Below are 19,163 nucleotides of genomic sequence, written 5' to 3' on the forward strand. Positions count from 1 at the left end.
TTAAATCCATTCTCAGGATCTCAAACTACTCAGCAATTCCTTTACTTATCCTTGGTCAAGTATCACAAATGCTCACCCCGTTCAGATCCCTTACCCAAACTCTCTCATACATCAGCACAACAAGGCCACCAACCTCCTTCAACTACCCAACCCTAACCCCTCTCCTTTATATACCTTTACTTATCTATGTTCATACATTTCCTCTTAAAGGAAATGGCATGATGTCACCCATTAAAGCTTATCCCTCCGGTTGTACTCTCTTATTCCTATATACTAGTAACTTGTAATACCAATTATCCTCTCCTTCTGTATTTTCAACTTCTCTAGTAGTTCTTTACCATCAACCTATGATTATCCTATCTCATTTGAAAAGAAGATAAGAAAAGGAGAACGGAGAAAAGGAGAAGACAGAGTAAGAAAAGGAGAGGAAAAGGTGTGGAGGGGAGGAGAGGAGAAAGAAGGGGACAGAGAATACAGAAGAGAAATTCCCTCAATTCCGTCTCCTTCTATCTACAACTAAGCTAACGACTTGTATGTAAATCCTCCTACTTTCTCTCCTTTATTTTATTCCTTAGTTGACTCCAATGAGACTTTTACCATTATGCTTGCTCTGAAAAATGTAAATGACTTCCCAATGGCCAAATGCAACAAACACTGGAATCCAGCTCCAGCATGTGACAACTGTATGTCAGGAACAATCAATAAATATTTCTTAAAACAAACAGGGTAGGGCGTGGTAGCTCACGCCTGTAATCCTAACACTTTGGGAGGCCGAGGCAGGTGGATCACCTGAGGTCAGAAATTTGAGACTAGCCTGGCCAACATGGTGAAACCCCATCTCTACTAAAAAAAAGACAAAAATTAGCCAGGTGTGGTGGTGGACACCTGTAATCCTAGCTACTCAGGAGGCTAAGGCAGGAGAATCGCCTGAACCCAGGAGGTGGAGGTTGCAATGAGCTGAGATCAAACCATTGCACTCCAGCCTGGGTGACAAGAGTGAAACTCTGTCTCAAAAAAAAAAAAAAAAAGAGCAAAAGAATTCAGATCTCCAGCACCCACGTTTCCTGCCATCTAAACAAGTACTCTTCATAATCAAAGTGATGAAAGAACTAATTTTGCTACAGTATGAAGAACGTCAGGTGAAACATTTAAAGTTACCTGGTTTCAATAACTGCAGATTCCTTCACTGCCTTAATTTAATTGGGTTGATTTGTGTGGAGAAAGAGGTAATATTCATATCGCCTCTTCTAGCTCTAATTTCATGGAAATCACTGAGCAAATTCTAAAACATGCATATTAATGTGATGCAATGGAAAGTATGCAAAAAACAAAAAGAAAATGGTGAGAATGTAGAAAAACTAGACCCCTCATTGCTGGTGGGAATATAAAATGCTGCAGGCACTGTAGAAAATAGTTTGATAGCTCCTCAAAAACTTAAAGATAGAATTACATGGTGCAGTAATTCTACTCCTAGGTACACATTCAAGAGAACTATTAATAAAAATGTATTGCCCAGAGTTAGCCAAACTGCAAAGTTTGAAGGCCCAGTCCTCAAGACACCTCACTTCAAAAACCAACTACAAGTTAAGGTGGTTTGCAAAGCAACCCACAGAATCAAAAATTTGCTAAACGAACAAAACTTACTGAAAGCTTTTATATTCAGTTACAATTTCTCAAAGGTGAGGATACAAATTAAAATCAGCCAAAGAAAGAGAGTTAAAAGATACTAAAGAAATATGACAACTGAACATGTATAATCCAGAATTTTTTTTGCTACAAAGAACATTCCTGGGACAATCAGTGTAACCTGAAAAATACCTGTATATAATATTTATCAATGTTGATTACCTATTTTGATAATTACGTTATGTAAGACAATTATCTTTGTTTTTAGGAAATACATACTGAAATATTCAAGGGTAACTTACCCTTTCTCTTAATCCATTCTCAAGTAACTCACAAAAAAATTATATAAAGATATAGATATCTACACACACAGAAAACAGATACATGAATTCTTTCTATGATTCTTGCAACTTTAAAAGAAACAAATCTGGCCAGACATGATGGCTCACATGTGTAGTCTCAGCACTATGGGAGGCTGAGGCAGGAGGATCGTTTGAGACTAGGAGTTTAAGACCAACCTGGGCAACATAGCAAGACACTGTCTCTACAAAAAAAATGTTTTAAATAGCCAAGTGTAGTGGCACACACCTGCAGTCCCAGCTACTCAGGAGGCTGAGGCAGCAGGCATATTTGAACCAGAAGTTTGAGGCTGCAGTGAGCTGCGATTGCACCACTGCATTCCAGCATGGGCAACGGAGTGAGGCCCTATCTCAAAAAAAAAAAAAAAGAAGAAGAAGAAAAAGAAAACAAAACAAAACAAATCCTACTGGCACAGCTCATAAGAAGCATAAGAAAGGTGAGGATCACTGTGGAGAAGAAATTTCATATGAAGTTTAAGTCAAGGAAATTGGAATTTTTCAGTCTAGAAAACTGAAAAGTGAGAGAAAATGTAACTGAAGACATTCATTAAAATTGAAAGGAAAAGGCCAGGCGCGGTGGCTCACGCCTGTAATCCCAGTCACTTTGGGAGGCTGAGGCAGACGGATCATGAGGTCAGGAGTTCGAGACCAGCCTGGCCAATATAGTGAAACCCCATATCTACTAAAAAAACAAAAATTAGCCAGGCATGGTGGTATGCGCCTGTAGTCCCAGATACTCGGGAGGCTGACGCAGAAGAACATCTTGAACCTAGGAGGTGGTGGTTCCAGTAAGCCGAGATTGCACCACTGCACTCCAGCCTGGTGACAGAGTGAGACTCCGTCTCAAAAAAAAAAAAAAAAAAATTGAAAGGAAAAAAATGTTTAATGCTATTGAAAGGAAATATCATCTTAGTAACTAATTGAACTTATCACCCTAAGATGTAACATAAACTAAAAAATTAAAAATAAAAACAAATTTGAGAATGAATTACATAAATTCATTCATAACACATTATTAAGGAAAACTAGAAATATTTTGGCACATATTTCTAAACTTTAGAATTTAATATTAAAGAAGACAGATATGTTGTCCTTTGGTGTTAACAGAAACAGCCCTGAGCTGCTTCTGGTGATTAATAAATGCACTACTTTTGACATTGTTACACTTATATATAGTTACAGTTCAAGAGAATTAACTAGTTAAGGAAATTAAACTGTTAAAACTATTGAAAGCATTTTAGGAGTTTCAGATAACCTATATCATGAAGTAATACCAATAGTATATTAAACTATTATGTACAAAGGACTACAGGCTTTTTAGAAAGCACTTCTAACAGTTAATTCATTTCCACTTACCTATTACTTCTTTTAACTGATTTGTTCTGCCATGGCGGATCTATCACAATTACATCAAATGTTTTCCTATCTGAAAACAAAGACACAATTTCAGAAAATACTTTCTCTACGTGATCACTTTAAAAACTAAACATGTTCTTCAAAACTCAAGTGATTTAACTATGGACACAAATACAACGGAATGCACCGAAAGGATCTGTATACATAGCATTTATTCAAACACAGTAATTTATCATTAAATACTAGATGTTTCCCTTACCTCTAGCATTGTATCATAATTTTCACCTACTGCAATTTTTACAGAGACTACCTGCAGATGACCATAGCTCAGTAAGCTGAACCTAATGATCTGTGAATTACCTATGCATCTTGGCAGCCATATTAATATAGTCCTAAGAAATCTAGGTCATTTTTTTTACTTTTTATTTTAAAACAATTTCACCCTTTATAACTGACATATTGACCATAATGAAACTTCCCCAATTATTTACTAATGTACTTTTTCAGATTCAGGATCAAAGCCAGGATCAAACATTGCATTTAGCTGCCATCCCTCCTAACTCCACTCCAACCTGAAAAAGTTCCTCGGTCTTTCTTCATCTTTCATGATTTTGAAACTTTTAAATGCTACCAATTATTTTATAGGATGTCCCTCAATCTGGGTCTAGTATTTTCTCATGATTAAATTTAGGTTATTTGTTTTTGGCAGGAGAACCACCAAACTAATGCCTGCCATGCCCAATCAGTGCAACATATCAGGAGGTAAAGGACGTTAAAAAGTCTTTGGTTAAAGTGTTACATGCTGAGTTCCACCAGTTTTTCCCTTGTAATTAAGAAGTATCTTGGGAGAAGATACTTTAAGATCATGAAAATAGCCTGTCTCATCTTTTCACCCACTATTTTGACATCCATTTCTTATGGTGTTTATCAAATGGAAATTCTCTAGCTCCATCATTCCATTAATTTATTAATTGGAATCAATAATTCCAATTATGTAAGGAATAATTCCAATACTGTAAGGAAGAGCTATCCTTTCTCCCCCTTCTACAAACATAGGTATGTTTTTATAAATGTGTGCAATCTCATAAGTAATCAAAAGAATGCAAATTAAAATAAAGAAGTGACACTTTTTAAGCTATTAGAGTAAAAAAGATCAAAAAGAAGAGAAAAAATGTTCATGCATAGCATGGTTTTCTCATTAATTTGTTATCCTGTCATTTACTCTGAAGAATTTATGGCACTGCTACACGGATAATCACTCATGTGTAAGAAGGCTTGATAGCAATTAAAAGAAGCTTTCCATTAGTAAGTTGTGTTGTAGTTGCCAAATAACTTACAATTTTGCTTTAAAATGTCCAAATAACAATAAACAGGAAATTAAATTCAATTTGACCAATCTACCTCAATTTGATCAATATACCTCAAAATGACCCAAAGAAGCAGGTATTATCAGGTCCATTTTATAGATTAGGAGACTGGGGCTCAGTTTTGTGAAATGAATACCCGTAAGACTCACAGTTAATAAGTTTCAGGATGTAAAGTCAAATACAGGTCTGTGTGACTGTGGACTTCAACATGTAAATCTTTTAACTTTGTACAGGAAAACGTTTCAAGAAATTTTAGACAATGAGCTTGAACACTAGCTTAAAATGTATCCTTTATACAAGGCTAGGAATGATTCGGGAATTGATATTCATAACTGAAGCGTTTCTACTTTGCTATGAAGAAGTTAAAAAAAAGTGATTTCGTTAAACACAACTGCATACTGAACTCCTAAGTAGAGAGAAATAACCATATTTGCTCTCTTTGAAATAAGCTTTTGACTCTTTATTCATAATAAAAATGTACTTTTAAAAAAAGCAAAAGTCAGCACCTTAAAATTAAACCTAAGAGAGAAATAACACAAGGAAAAGTGTTCACCCTATCCTCATAAATGATGACCCATATTCAAATTTCAAACTAGCTCTTAACTTTCAGCCCACAGAAAAACTATATTTTTCTAACAACAAACAATAATTACTTACAGTTCAGAAGTGGTTGCATACAAGAAATGTCAGATAAAAGAAAACTGCTTTTTGGTGGTAGCAGGTATTTTTGTCCCATTAAAGTAATCACTTTTGTAAAGCTAGAGTTGTTTTCAACAACTCGCAAAAATAAATCCTGTTCTGTAACAGATGTATCCTCTTCCAGCAATTGTAATGTCTGATGTTCCATTTCATTTAGAGAAGGCAAATGTTTTGCCATTTCACATAATTCTGGCAAATTGCAGGTATCAAGTGGTAAAGTAATGGGATTACTACACTTGTCCTGTTTTTCAAAAAGTGGATAAAGAAAACCACTTTTGAGACCTTCCTGGATTAATTGTAAAGATCCATCCAAAATCAGCTCCCTGATCTGAAAGAGAATTTTAAGTACATTAAAAGAACATTGACATTAAAAAAGAACATGGACTGTGCTTTGAATATCTGAGTTTATAAATTGAAATCAATATCCTTAACGCTTACAGTAAAATAATTCTGTATGACAACAAAAAGATAAGAATGTGTGAGCACGCCTTTGAACTGCTGTTTTCCAACTGTAGAGTGAAACAACCGTCACAAGTTCACTGACAACTAAATAACCAAACAATATATATAAGAAAATATATCCTCAAACATGTAGAAGGTAAATTTGATCATCTGAATGTTTCTAGAAGAAAATGGGACTTCTAATCTATAGGGATTGCATAAGGAAGTATCTGCTCTTCATTCCTTTGGGAGCAGAAATACATCCATAACACGCTAAATTACAAAAGGAGGTCTCAGGGCTGTCAACGTTTCAATAGAGGTTGAGTGGTAGTATATTACTCCTATATAAGAAAAAAATAATAATAATAATCTATAGAGAGAATTAAGTTTAAATCACAACATTTAATCTTAGATTTTTCTGGTTATCTAATTTTAAAATAAACATATCTTTTCTTTCATAAAACATAGCTTGAATTATAAAGAAAAACATAACTCTGTAAAATAAACATATAAACAAAGGTTTGTAAAAATACAACTAAAATAATTACAAAAAAATAAAACCCAAGTTACCCTTCTGGATAAGAAGGAGTATCATGGATCAGATTTACCCTTTCAACTGAAATTACTTTTTTTAAAGACACAAAATATGTTTGCTTGTTTGGTTGGTTGGTTGGTTGGTTTAAAAAAAAAAAAAAAGGGCTTTCAGACTTCGGATGCCATGCAGTGTAGAACAGTGGTCCCTAAACAGCAAAAACAAAGGACTGCCCCAGCTTACTGCCTTCAGAAAGTTCCCAGGCACAGGGAAGACACATGCAGAGTCCAGCAGTCTCTCTGAGTTGAGGAGATGGAGCTTAGAGTCTAGAAAGGCCAAGGAAGGTGTCAGAGAGGAGAGAGCACAGACAGAGCTCCTAAGAGCTGCAGGCGATCTGCCCAAAATTCCAGCCGACTCACGATCAACACATGCATGGGATGAAACTACCACGCGCCAAGGAAGGAAGAACCAGAAGAAATGACTAGCGGAAACCATGCCCAGGGCTCACCCAGGGCTGAGAATAGTGAGTGCTCCCCAACGCCAAAGTGGAAAACCTCATAACTCACAGAACATCAGGCAGACAGTTCACAAGGGTATTGCCTTGGCAACTGGGAGAAAAAAAAAAAAAAATAGCTCTAGACCAAAGTCTGCTCTGATCATAACTAAATAAGCTCACAGAGTCTCAGAAAGATCAACCAGTTGCAAAGAAACGTTTTCTGAGAACAAAGCTCAAGAATATTTACAGGAATACGAAAATATGAACTACCCAAAAAGCTAAAGTAGAAATATCTTACAAAAAAACTAAAATTAGGAATGTAAAGAAGCAGAAAAATTTATTATAAAAGGAAAAAAATCACCAAATGGAAACACATAGGAATGACACAGATGATAAAATTAGCAGAAAAGGTCAGGTAGGTGTACTTGCAATCCAAATAAATATATTGGGAATAAAAGTAGAAAAGGATATTCAAGTATTTATACTATATTCATATGTACAAAGATGTAAAGAAAAAAATAAGCATAGAAAGAAGTGACATAGAGACATAAAGAAAAGGACCAAACGTGTCCAAAATGAAGACAGAAAAACTATTTGAGGAAATAATGGCTGAAAATTTCCAAATTTGCTGAAGAAGAAGAAGAAGAGGAGGTGGGGGTAAGGGGAGGAGGAAGAAGAAGAGGAGGAGGAGGAATCTGCACTATGTCACATCCTAATCAAATTGAAAAGAAACAGTGATAAAGAGAAATGTTGCCAGAGACTTCCACTGACTGGAATAACAAAGAGAAACAGTAACAAGAGCTTTTAAAACATTAGGCAAGGAAGGACAATAGCCCTAAGTGACGAGAAAGAAATCGATAGCCCCAGCAAATTGCCTGGACAGAGTATCCAGGCCATAGAAAGGAAGAATCTGAGCAGAGCCTGGAAGAATCCCTGAGTTGAGGAGATGGAAATGAGAGTATGGTTAATAGTTTACAGGACAGACTAGCAGAGAGGAAAGCGCTCCACAGAGAGAGAACTCAAGAGATCTGCAGGTAGGCACACTAGAGAAATTTACCTATGTACTGATCAGTACAAGTGTGTAAAGGAACTATCAGAAGCTGGGAAAAGGAGTACCCCAAAAATTTTAAAAATAAAAAATTTTTTTAAAAGTGTCTGATGCTCCCTAGGGCCAAGAATAGTGTCCGTTTCCACCACTCAGATGGGAACACCTCATGATTCACAGGGCAATTAGGAAACAATTCATCCTGAGTCTCTGAGCAGAGGCACTGACAGCTTTTGTTCCAGAAAAAATTTCCAAGGATATGTATACAACATGGAAGATGGAGTAGTGCCTCCCCAAGGCAGAGGACAGACTTGTATGCTGTCCAGGTTAATAAAGTCTCCCTCTGGGGCAAAAAGTCAGACAGGTTTGTTCACAACCCACTTAAAAGACGAGAGTTCCTTAAGCTTGGGATCCCGTAGCTGTGAATCAAAGAATCGCTGCATGCATAGCAAACCCACTGCATGTACAGCATCCAACTAGGTTGATTGCCATTGTTGTCATGGGACATGGGGTGCAAAGGGAGCCTGTGAGCATAAAGCACATGCTGTGCCAGAAGCAATAAAGTCCTTTGTCCCTGACCTAGGAGTCTCCTATCTTCTGCTAGCATCCATGAAACTAAGGCAAGCTAACTTGTTAGCTTCCAAATAGGGTAAAATTACAGTTCTTGACGGGGTATTGGGTAATTAGATGGATCTTGCATCAGTATAGGGGCATAATTAGCCTTAAACACTATTCTAAACCAACCTTAAAAAGCTACCCAGCGAAAAACACATTGGGGGCGGAGCAAGATGGCCGAATAGGAACAGCTCCAGTCTCCAACTCCCAGCGCGAGCGACACAGAAGACCGGTGATTTCTGCATTTTCAACTGAGGTACTGGGGTCATCTCACTAGGGAGTGCCAGACAATCGGTGCTGGTCAGCTGCTGCAGCCTGACCAGCGAGAGCTGAAGCAGGGCGAGGCATCGCCTCACCTGGAAGCGCAAGGGGGAAGGAAATCCGTTTTCCTAGCCAGGGGAACTGAGACACACAACACCTGGAAAATCGGGTAACTCCCACCCCAATACTGCGCTTTAAGGAAACAGGCACACCAGGAGAATATATCCCACACCTGGTCGGGAGGGTCCCACGCCCACGGAGCCTCCCTCACTGCTAACACAGCAGTCTGTGGCCATCGATCCGCAAGGCAGCAGCGAGGCTGGGGGAGGGGCGCCCGCCATTGCTGAGGCTTAAGTAGGTAAACAAAGCCGCCGGGAAGCTCGAACTGGGTGGAGCTCACAGCAGCTCAAGGAAGCCTGCCTGTCTCTGTAGACTCTACCTCTGCGGACAGCGCACAGCTGCAGTCCAATAGGGGAAAGAGCGGGGGCCAGTGCAGACGCGAACGACTCTGTCTGACAGCTTTGGGGAGAGCCGTGGATCTCCTAACGCGGAGGCTGAGATCTGAGAACGGACAGACTGCCTGCTCAGGTGGGTCCCTGACCCCTGAGTAGCCTAGCTGGGAGACATCCCCCACTAGGGGCAGTCTGACACCCCACATCTCACAGGGTGGAGTCACCCCTGAGAGGAAACTTCCAAAGAAGAATCAGACAGGTACACTCGCTGTTCAGCAATATTCCATCTTCGGCAACCTCTGCTGCTGATACCCAGGCAAACAGGGTCTGGAGTGGACCTCAAGCAATCTCCAACAGACCAACAGACAGTCCTTCTGACTGTCAGACGGAAAACTATCAAACAGGAAGGACACCTATACCAAAACCCCATCAGTACGTCACCATCATCAAAGACCAGAGACAGATAAAACCACAAAGATGGGGAAGAAGCAGGGCAGAAAAGCTGGAAATTCAAAAAATAAGAGCGCATCTCCCCCTGCAAAGGAGCGCAGCCCATCGCCAGCAACGGATCAAAGCTGGTCAGAGAATGACTTTGACGAGATGAGAGAAGAAGGCTTCAGTCCATCAAACCTCTCAGAGCTAAAGGAGGAATTACGAACCCAGCGCAAAGACACTAAAAATCTTGAAAAAAAAGTGGAAGAATTGACAGCTAGACTAATTAATGCAGAGAAGATCATAAACGAAATGACAGAGATGAAAACCATGACACGAGAAATACATGACAAATCCACAAGCTTCAGTAACCGACTCGATCAACTGGAAGAAAGAGTATCAGCGATTGAGGATCAAATGAATGAAATGAAGCGAGAAGAGAAACCAAAAGAAAAAAGAAGAAAAAGAAATGAACAAAGCCTGCAAGAAGTATGGGATTATGTAAAAAGACCAAATCTACGTCTGATTGGGGTGCCTGAAAGTGAGGGGGAAAATGGAACCAAGTTGGAAAACACTCTTCAGGATATCATCCAGGAGAACTTCCCCAACCTAGTAGGGCAGGCCAACATTCAAATTCAGGAAATACAGAGAACGCCACAAAGATACTCCTCCAGAAGAGCAACTCCAAGACACATAATTGCCAGATTCACCAAAGTGGAAATGAAGGAAAAAATCTTAAGGGCAGCCAGAGAGAAAGGTCAGGGGTTACCCACAAGGGAAGCCCATCAGAATAAAAGCAGACCTCTCGGCAGAAACTCTACAAGCCAGAAGAGAGTGGGGGCCAATATTCAACGTTCTCAAAGAAGGAATTTTCAACCCAGAATTTCATATCCAGCCAAACTAAGCTTCATCAGTGAAGGAGAAATAAAATCCTTTACAGATAAGCAAATGCTTAGAGATTTTGTCACCACCAGGCCTGCCTTACAAGAGACCCTGAAGGAAGCCCTAAACATGGAAAGGAACAACCGGTACCAGCCATTGCAAAAACATGCCAAAATGTAAAGACCATCGAGGCTAGGAAGAAACTGCATCAACTAATGAGCAAAATAACCAGTTAATATCATAATGACAGGATCAAGTTCACACATAACAATATTAACCTTAAATGTAAATGGACTAAATGCTCCAATTAAAAGACACAGACTGGCAAACTGGATAAAGAGTCAAGACCCATCAGTCTGCTGTATTCAGGAGACCCATCTCACATGCAGAGACATACATAGGCTCAAAATAAAGGGATGGAGGAAGATCTACCAAGCAAATGGAGAACAAAAAAAAGCAGGGGTTGCAATCCTAGTCTCTGATAAAACAGACTTTAAACCATCAAAGATCAAAAGAGACAAAGAAGGCCATTACATAATGGTAAAGGGATCAATTCAACAGGAAGAGCTAACTCTCCTAAATATATATGCACCCAATACAGGAGCACCCAGATTCATAAAGCAAGTCCTTAGAGACCTACAAAGAGACTTAGACTCCCATACAATAATAATGGGAGACTTCAACACTCCACTGTCAACATTAGACAGATCAACGAGACAGAAAGTTAACAAGGATATCCAGGAATTGAACTCAGCTCTGCACCAAGCGGACCTAATAGACATCTATAGAACTCTCCACCCCAAATCAACAGAATATACATTCTTCTCAGCACCACATCGCACTTATTCCAAAATTGACCACATAATTGGAAGTAAAGCACTCCTCAGCAAATGTACAAGAACAGAAATTATAACAAACTGTCTCTCAGACCACAGTGCAGTCAAACTAGAACTCAGGACTAAGAAACTCAATCAAAACGCTCAACTACATGGAAACTGAACAACCTGCTCCTGAATGACTACTGGGTACATAACGAAATGAAAGCAGAAATAAAGATGTTCTTTGAAACCAATGAGAACAAAGATACAACATACCAGAATCTCTGGGACACATTTAAAGCAGTGTGTAGAGGGAAATTTATAGCACTAAATGCCCACAAGAGAAAGCAGGAGAGATCTAAAATTGACACTCTAACATCACAATTAAAAGAACTAGAGAGGCAAGAGCAAACACATTCAAAAGCTAGCAGAAGGCAAGAAATAACTAAGATCAGAGCAGAACTGAAGGAGATAGAGACACAAAAAACCCTCCAAAAAATCAATGAATCTAGGAGTTGGTTTTTTGAAAAGATCAACAAAATTGACAGACCGCTAGCTAGACTAATAAAGAAGAAAAAGAGAGGAATCAAATAGATGCAATAAAAAATGATAAGGGGATATCACCACTGACCCCACAGAAATACAAACAACCATCAGAGAATACTATAAATGCCTCTACGCAAATCAACTAGATAATCTAGAAGAAATGGTTAATTTCCTGGACACTTACACTCTCCCAAGACTAAACCAGGAAGAAGTTGAATCCCTGAATAGACCAATAGCAGGCTCTGAAATTGAGGCAACAATTAATAGCCTACCCACAAAAAAAGTCCAGGACCAGATGGATTCACAGCTGAATTCTACCAGAGGTACAAGGAGGAGCTGGTACCATTCCTTCTGAAACTATTCCAATCAATAGAAAAAGAGGGAATCCTCCCTAACTCATTTTATGAGGCCAACATCATCCTGATACCAAAGCCTGGCAGAGACACAACAAAAAAAGAGAATTTTAGACCAATATCCCTGATGAACATCGATGCAAAAATCTCAATAAAATGCTGGCAAACCGGATTCAGCAGCACATCAAAAAGCTTATCCACCATGATCAAGTGGGCTTTATCCCTGGGATGCAAGGCTGGTTCAACATTCGTAAATCAATAAACGTAATCCAGCATATAAACAGAACCAAAGACAAGAACCACATGATTATCTCAATAGATGCAGAAAAGGCTTTTGACAAAATTCAACAGCCCTTCATGCTAAAAACTGTCAATAAATTCGGTATTGATGGAACGTACCTCAAAATAATAAGAGCTATTTACGACAAACCCACAGCTAATATCATACTGAATGGGCAAAAACTGGAAAAATTCCCTTTGAAAACTGGCACAAGACAGGGATGCCTCTCTCACCACTCCTATTCAACATAGTGTTGGAAGTTCTGGCTAGGGCAATCAGGCAAGAGAAAGAAATCAAGGGTATCCAGTTAGGAAAAGAAGAAGTCAAATTGTCCCTGTTTGCAGATGACATGATTGTATATTTAGAAAACCCCATTGTCTCAGCCCAAAATCTCCTTAAGCTGATAAGCAACTTCAGCAAAGTCTCAGGATACAAAATTAATGTGCAAAAATCACAAGCATTCTTATACACCAGTAACAGACAAGCAGAAAGCCAAATCAGGAATGAACTTCCATTCACAATTGCTTCAAAGAGAATAAAATACCTAGGAATCCAGCTTACAAGGGATGTAAAGGACCTCTTCAAGGAGAACTACAAACCACTGCTCAGTGAAATCAAAGAGGACACAAACAAATGGAAGAACATACCATGCTCATGGATAGGAAGAATCAATATCGTGAAAATGGCCATACTGCCAAGGTTATTTATAGATTCAATGCCATCCCCATCAAGCTACCAATGACTTTCTTCACAGAATTGGAAAAACTGCTTTAAAGTTCATATGGAACCAAAAAAGAGCCCGCATTGCCAAGACAATCCTAAGTCAAAAGGACAAAGCTGGAGGCGTCACGCTACCTGACTTCAAACTATACTACAAGGCTACAGTAACCAAAACAGCATGGTACTGGTACCAAAACAGAGATATAGACCAATGGAACAGAACAGAGTCCTCAGAAATAATACCACACATCTACAGCCATCTGATCTTTGACAAACCTGAGAGAAACAAGAAATGGGGAAAGGATTCCCTATTTAATAAATGGTGCTGGGAAAATTGGCTAGCCATAAGTAGAAAGCTGAAACTGGATCCTTTCCTTACCCTTATACGAAAATAATTCAAGATGGATTAGAGACTTAATGTTAGACCTAATACCATAAAAACCCTAGAAGAAAATCTAGGTAGTACCATTCAGGACATAGGCATGGGCAAGGACTTCATGTCTAAAACACCAAAAGCAACGGCAGCAAAAGCAAAAATTGACACATGGGATCTAATTAAACTAAAGAGCTTTTGCACAGCTAAAGAAACTACCATCAGAGTGAACAGACAACCTACAGAATGGGAGAAAATTTTTGCAACCTACTCATCTGACAAAGGGCTAATATCCAGAATCTACAAAGAACTCAAACAAATATACAAGAAAAAAAACAAACAACCCCATCAAAAAGTGGGGAAAGGATATGAACAGACATTTCTCAAAAGAAGACATCCATACAGCCAACAGACACATGAAAAAATGCTCATCCTCACTCGCCATCAGAGAAATGCAAATCAAAACCACAATGAGATACCATCTCACACCAGTTAGAATGGCAATCATTAAGAAGTCAGGAAACAACAGGTGTTGGAGAGGATGTGGAGAAATAGGAACACTTTTACACTGTTGGTGGGATTGTAAACTAGTTCAACCATTATGGAAAACAGTATGGCGATTCCTCAAGGATCTAGAACTAGATGTACCATATGACCCAGCCATCCCACTACTGGGTATATACCAAAGGATTATAAATTACTCAACTACAAAGACACATGCACACGTATGTTTATTGCGGCACTATTCACAATAGCAAAGACTTGGAATCAACCCAAATGTCCATCTGTGACAGACTGGATTAAGAAAATGTGGCACATATACACCATGGAATACTATGCAGCCATAAAAAAGGATGAGTTTGCGTCCTTTGTAGGGACATGGATGCAGCTGGAAACCATCATTCTTAGCAAACTATCACAAGAAGAGAAAACCAAACACCACATGTTCTCACTCATAGGTGGGAACTGAACAATGAGATCACTTGGACTCGGGAAGGGGAACATCACACACTGGGGCCTATCATGGGGAGGGGGGAGGAGGGAGGGATTGCTTTCGGGAGTTATACATGATATAAACGTCATGCACATGTACCCTAGAACTTAAAGTATAATAAAAAAAATAAAAATAAATAAAAAAAAAGCTACCCAGCAAGTGAGAGATTAATTAATGCAAAAGTCTCTAAAGACACAGAAGTCCTGAAAAACACTATCAACTAACTTTATCTGACATTCATAGAACAATGCATCTAACACTGCATCTGACATTCATAGAACACTGCATCTAACAATTTTTGGAAAGAATATGTATAGACAATACATATTCTTCTCAAAAAGTTTATGACAGGCACAAAGATAACTCATATGCTGGGCCATAAAACAAGGTTCGATAAACGTAAAAGGACTGAAATCCTAAGAGTATGCTCTATGCCCCATTGGATTTAAATTAGAAATCAAGAACAAGAAGACACTGAGATAAACTCTGGAAATGACATAGAACAATTCTAAATAATTCATATAGGTCAAAGATGAAATAATAAGGACAATCAGAAAATACTTTTTATTGAATCAAAGTGAAAATACAAAATATCAAAATAGGTGGAAGGCAACCAAAGCAGTGATTTAGAGGAAAACTTACAGCTTCAAGTGCTTAAGTTAGAAAAGAAAAAAAGATATAAGTTAACTGACATAACATTCCATTTTAAGAAAATACCCAAGAAAATTAAAAATTAAAAAAGCTAGAAAAAGAAGAGCAAAGTAAACCAAAAGAAATAACAAAAAAACAGAAATCAATAAAATGGAAAACACAGAGATAATAAGGAAAATTAACTAAATTAAAAGCTGGTTCTTTCAATATTTGTAAATCATATATTTGATAGGGGGGTAACATCCAGAATATATAAAGAACTTCTAAAATTCAACAAGAAAAAAAACAAACAGCCCAATTGTAAAATGAACAAAGGATATGAACAGACATTTCTCTCAAGAAAATATACAAATGGCCAACAAGTACATAAAAAGATGCTCAACATTACTAACCATTAGGTAAATACAAATCAAAACCACAATGAAATACTACTCCACACCTACTAGGATAGCTATTCAGTGTTGGCAAGGATGTGGAGAAACTGGAGCCCTTGAGTATTGCTGGTAGGAATGTGAAATGATAGATCCACTGTGGAAGGCAGCGTGGTGGTTCCTCCAAAAATTAATCACAGAATTACGATAAAATCCAGCAATTCCACTTCTGGGTATATATCCAAAAGAATTAAAAGCAAGAACTGGAATAGATATATTTGTACACCTATTTTCAGAGAAGCATTATTCACAATAGCCAAAGGTAGAAACTACCCAAAAGTCCATAAACAAATGGATAAACAAAATGTAATATTTACATAAAATGGAATATTTTTCAGCCTTAAAAAGGAAGGAAATTCTGATATATGCTACATGGACAAACCTTGAAGACACACTGAAATCAGTCAGATGCAAAAGGACAAGTATTATGTGATTTCACTTATATGAGGTACAGGCAAATTCACAGAGACAGAAAGTAGAATACTAGTTACTAGGCAACAAAGGAAGGGGGAGTGGGGAGTTACTATTCAATGTATAGTTTCAGTTTGGAATGATGAACACGTTCTGAAGATGGATGTGGTAATGATGGCATGACACTCTGAATGTACTTAGTACCACTAAATTGTACATCTAAAAATGGTTAAAACAGTAAATTTTATGATATGTATATTTTACCTATTTTAAAAAAACACAGATTACCAATAAAAGCAATGAAAAAGTTATTATCACCACAGATCCTACAGACATTAAAAGAATGCATAAGATAACATGACTTCATGTTAACAAATTTAACAACTAGGACGAAATGAACACATTTCTGGTTTTTGTTTTTTATTTTTTTGAGAGGGAGTCTGTCTGTCAGCCAGGCTAGAACGGAGTGGCAGTATCTCGGCTCACTGCAATCTCCGTCTCCCAGGTTCCAACAATTCTCCTCCCTCAGCCTCCCGAGTAGCTGGGATTATAGGAGCCCACCAATGCACCTGGCTAATTTTTTTATATTTTTAGTAGAGATGGGATTTCACCATGTTGGCCAGACTGGTCTCCAATTCCTAACATCAAGTGATCTGCCCGCCTTGGCCTCCCAAAGTGCTGCGATTACAGGCACGAACCACCACGTCTGGCCTGAAATGGACGCACTTCTTAGAAAATAAAACTTGTGAAAACTGACATCAACAGAAACAAAAAACCTGAAAATCCTGTTCTCTATTTAAAAACCTGATTTTGTTACTAAAAACCTTCCCCCATGACAATTAAAACACAACACATCAGAACTTACAGGATGTTGCTAAAGCAGTGCCCAGAGAAAAAGCCTCACCATTAAATTCTTCTATCAATAAATAAAGAAAAAAGAAAAGAGAAAAAATGTAAAGCTGCCAAAAAAGTATCCACCACAAAAAGCAACACACTGAGATGGTTACAAAGGGAGGGTTCTATCAAACTTTATCAAACTTTTAAAGAATAAATTATCCCAATTCTTTTTCTATTGCTCCAGAAAATTGGAAAGTAAAAAGAAGGAAAACTTCTAGCTTTCAACACGAGAGGGCTAATAAGTTCTCCAGTGTGCAAACATCCTACATATTTACATATATAATTATATATAAGGCCAAAGAAGCAAATATATCAGACCAATCTCTCTTATGACTGTCCCAAATAAACTATTAGCAAATAAAATCCAGTAGAGGCTGGGCGCGGTGGCTCACGCCTGCTGTAATCCCAGCACTTTGGGAGGCCGAGGCGGGCAGATCACGATGTCAGGAGATCGAGACCATCCAACTAACATGGTGAAACCCCGTCTCTATTTAAAAAATGCAAAAAATTAGCCGGGCGTGGTGGCAGGCGCCTGTAGTCCCAGCTACTCAGGAGGCTGAGGCAGGAGAATGGCGTGAACCCGGGAGGCGGAGCTTGCAGTGAGCTGAGATCACGCCACTGCACTCCAGCCTAGGTGAGAGCAAGACTCCGTCTCAACAACAACAACAAAAAAAATCCAGTAGAACATTTTTAAAATAGTAACATCATGATGATTTGGAATATATTCTGCAAATGCAAGGATGGTTAATATGAAGAAGAATCATAGGAAAAATCTATTCAGTCTCCTTCAATAGGATCAATAGGTTCATGGAAAAAAAATTTTTTTAAGGAAAAAAAAAATCTATTCAATCTCCATCTTTTTTTTTTTTTTTTTTTTTTGGAGACGGAGTCTCGCTCTGTCACCCAGGCTGGAGTGCTGTGGCCGGATCTCAGCTCACTGCAAGCTCCACCTCCCGGGTTCACGCCATTCTCCTGTCTCAGCCTCCCGGGTAGCTGGGACTACAGGCGCCGCCACGTCGCCCGGCTAGTTTTTTGTAGTTTTTAGTAGAGACGGGGTTTCACCGTGTTAGCCAGGAGTCTTGATCTCCTGACCTCGTGATCCGCCCGTCTCGGCCTCCCAAAGTGCTGGGATCAATCTCCATCTATGCCTAACATGTTATTTCCAATTCAGTTGAAACCCAGTATTATGCTTAATGATGAAATTATTCCCCTTGTCAAGGACAAGACAAAGTAACTATGCTCACATATATTATTTATGTTTATTATGCACACAAATATTCTTTAATATTGTATTATAATTTCCACCCTATAGAATTAGAGAAGAAATCAGAAATAACGATAATTGGAAAAGTATAAGTAAAATTACTACTATTTGAAAGAGTTATATATCTGGAAAATCCAAGAGATACAACAACAAAAAATTACTACAACTTAACAAGAAACCTTCAAGGCCTCTATAAAGAAAATCTTACACAACAACACAACAAAACGTGAACAAATGGAAAAATACATTCATGTTTTGGGGCAGAATCACCAACATCTTAAAGATGTCAACATGACCTAATTTAATTTAGAAATTTAACTTGATGCCATAAAAATAGCAATAGGTTTTCTAACTAGATATTATCATTGATCCTAAAATTTATATGGGGAAACAGAACAAATTTATTAAAAAGAGGAGTAATGAGAAAAGGATGGGGACAGACAGGACTGGCATTACTGGACAGTCAAACCTCCAAACCTCAAGACACTAGCAAATAGAGACAAATAAGTCTTAAAGTCCAGAGATCAACTCAAATACATATGTGAATTTTACATAGTTAGCATCTCATATCAGCAAGGAAAAACTCAAATGATAGTGGAACAAATGAACCATAGTCATCCAGAAAAAATAAAGTTGGATTCATATCTCATACTTTATCCAGAACTCTAAATAGATCAGTGATATACATGTAAAATAAAACCACAAATGTTCCAGAAGAAAGAAAAAAATTTTTTAAAACCTTGCAGAAGGAATATCTTTCTAATTATGACTCCAAAATCCAGAAATCATAAGGGAAAAAAATTGGTAAATTCAACCAAATAAAAATATAATATTGTCTGTGTGGTAAAAGCAAAGAACCAAT

General features: G+C 38.1%; 1 protein-coding gene and 1 non-coding gene across 4 annotated transcripts in view; one reads left to right on the forward strand and one right to left on the reverse strand.

The window, feature by feature from the left end:
* METTL4 (methyltransferase like 4) overlaps positions 1–19,163 on the reverse strand; it is a 124,517-nt gene that overhangs the window by 93,811 nt on the left and 11,543 nt on the right. For all 3 annotated transcript variants that reach the window (XR_004429264.1, XM_033178206.1, XM_033178207.1), the window contains exons 4-5: positions 5,366–5,735; positions 3,342–3,411 (exon numbers count right to left, since the gene is read on the reverse strand). Coding sequence is in view for 2 of the 3 variants with exons in the window: in XM_033178206.1 (XP_033034097.1) it covers positions 3,342–3,411; positions 5,366–5,735 (440 nt within the window). In the remaining variant the exon portion in view is untranslated. The remainder of the gene's footprint in view (positions 1–3,341; positions 3,412–5,365; positions 5,736–19,163) is intronic.
* On the forward strand, positions 6,063–6,197 carry LOC117064293. Its single transcript, XR_004429363.1, has one exon. It is a non-coding gene; the product is annotated as a small nucleolar RNA U109 (small nucleolar RNA).

The sequence above is a fragment of the Trachypithecus francoisi genome, unplaced genomic scaffold (genome assembly GCF_009764315.1).
Source record: "Trachypithecus francoisi isolate TF-2019V2 unplaced genomic scaffold, Tfra_2.0 Lachesis_group19, whole genome shotgun sequence".
In the NCBI taxonomy this organism is placed as follows: Eukaryota; Metazoa; Chordata; class Mammalia; order Primates; family Cercopithecidae; genus Trachypithecus; species Trachypithecus francoisi.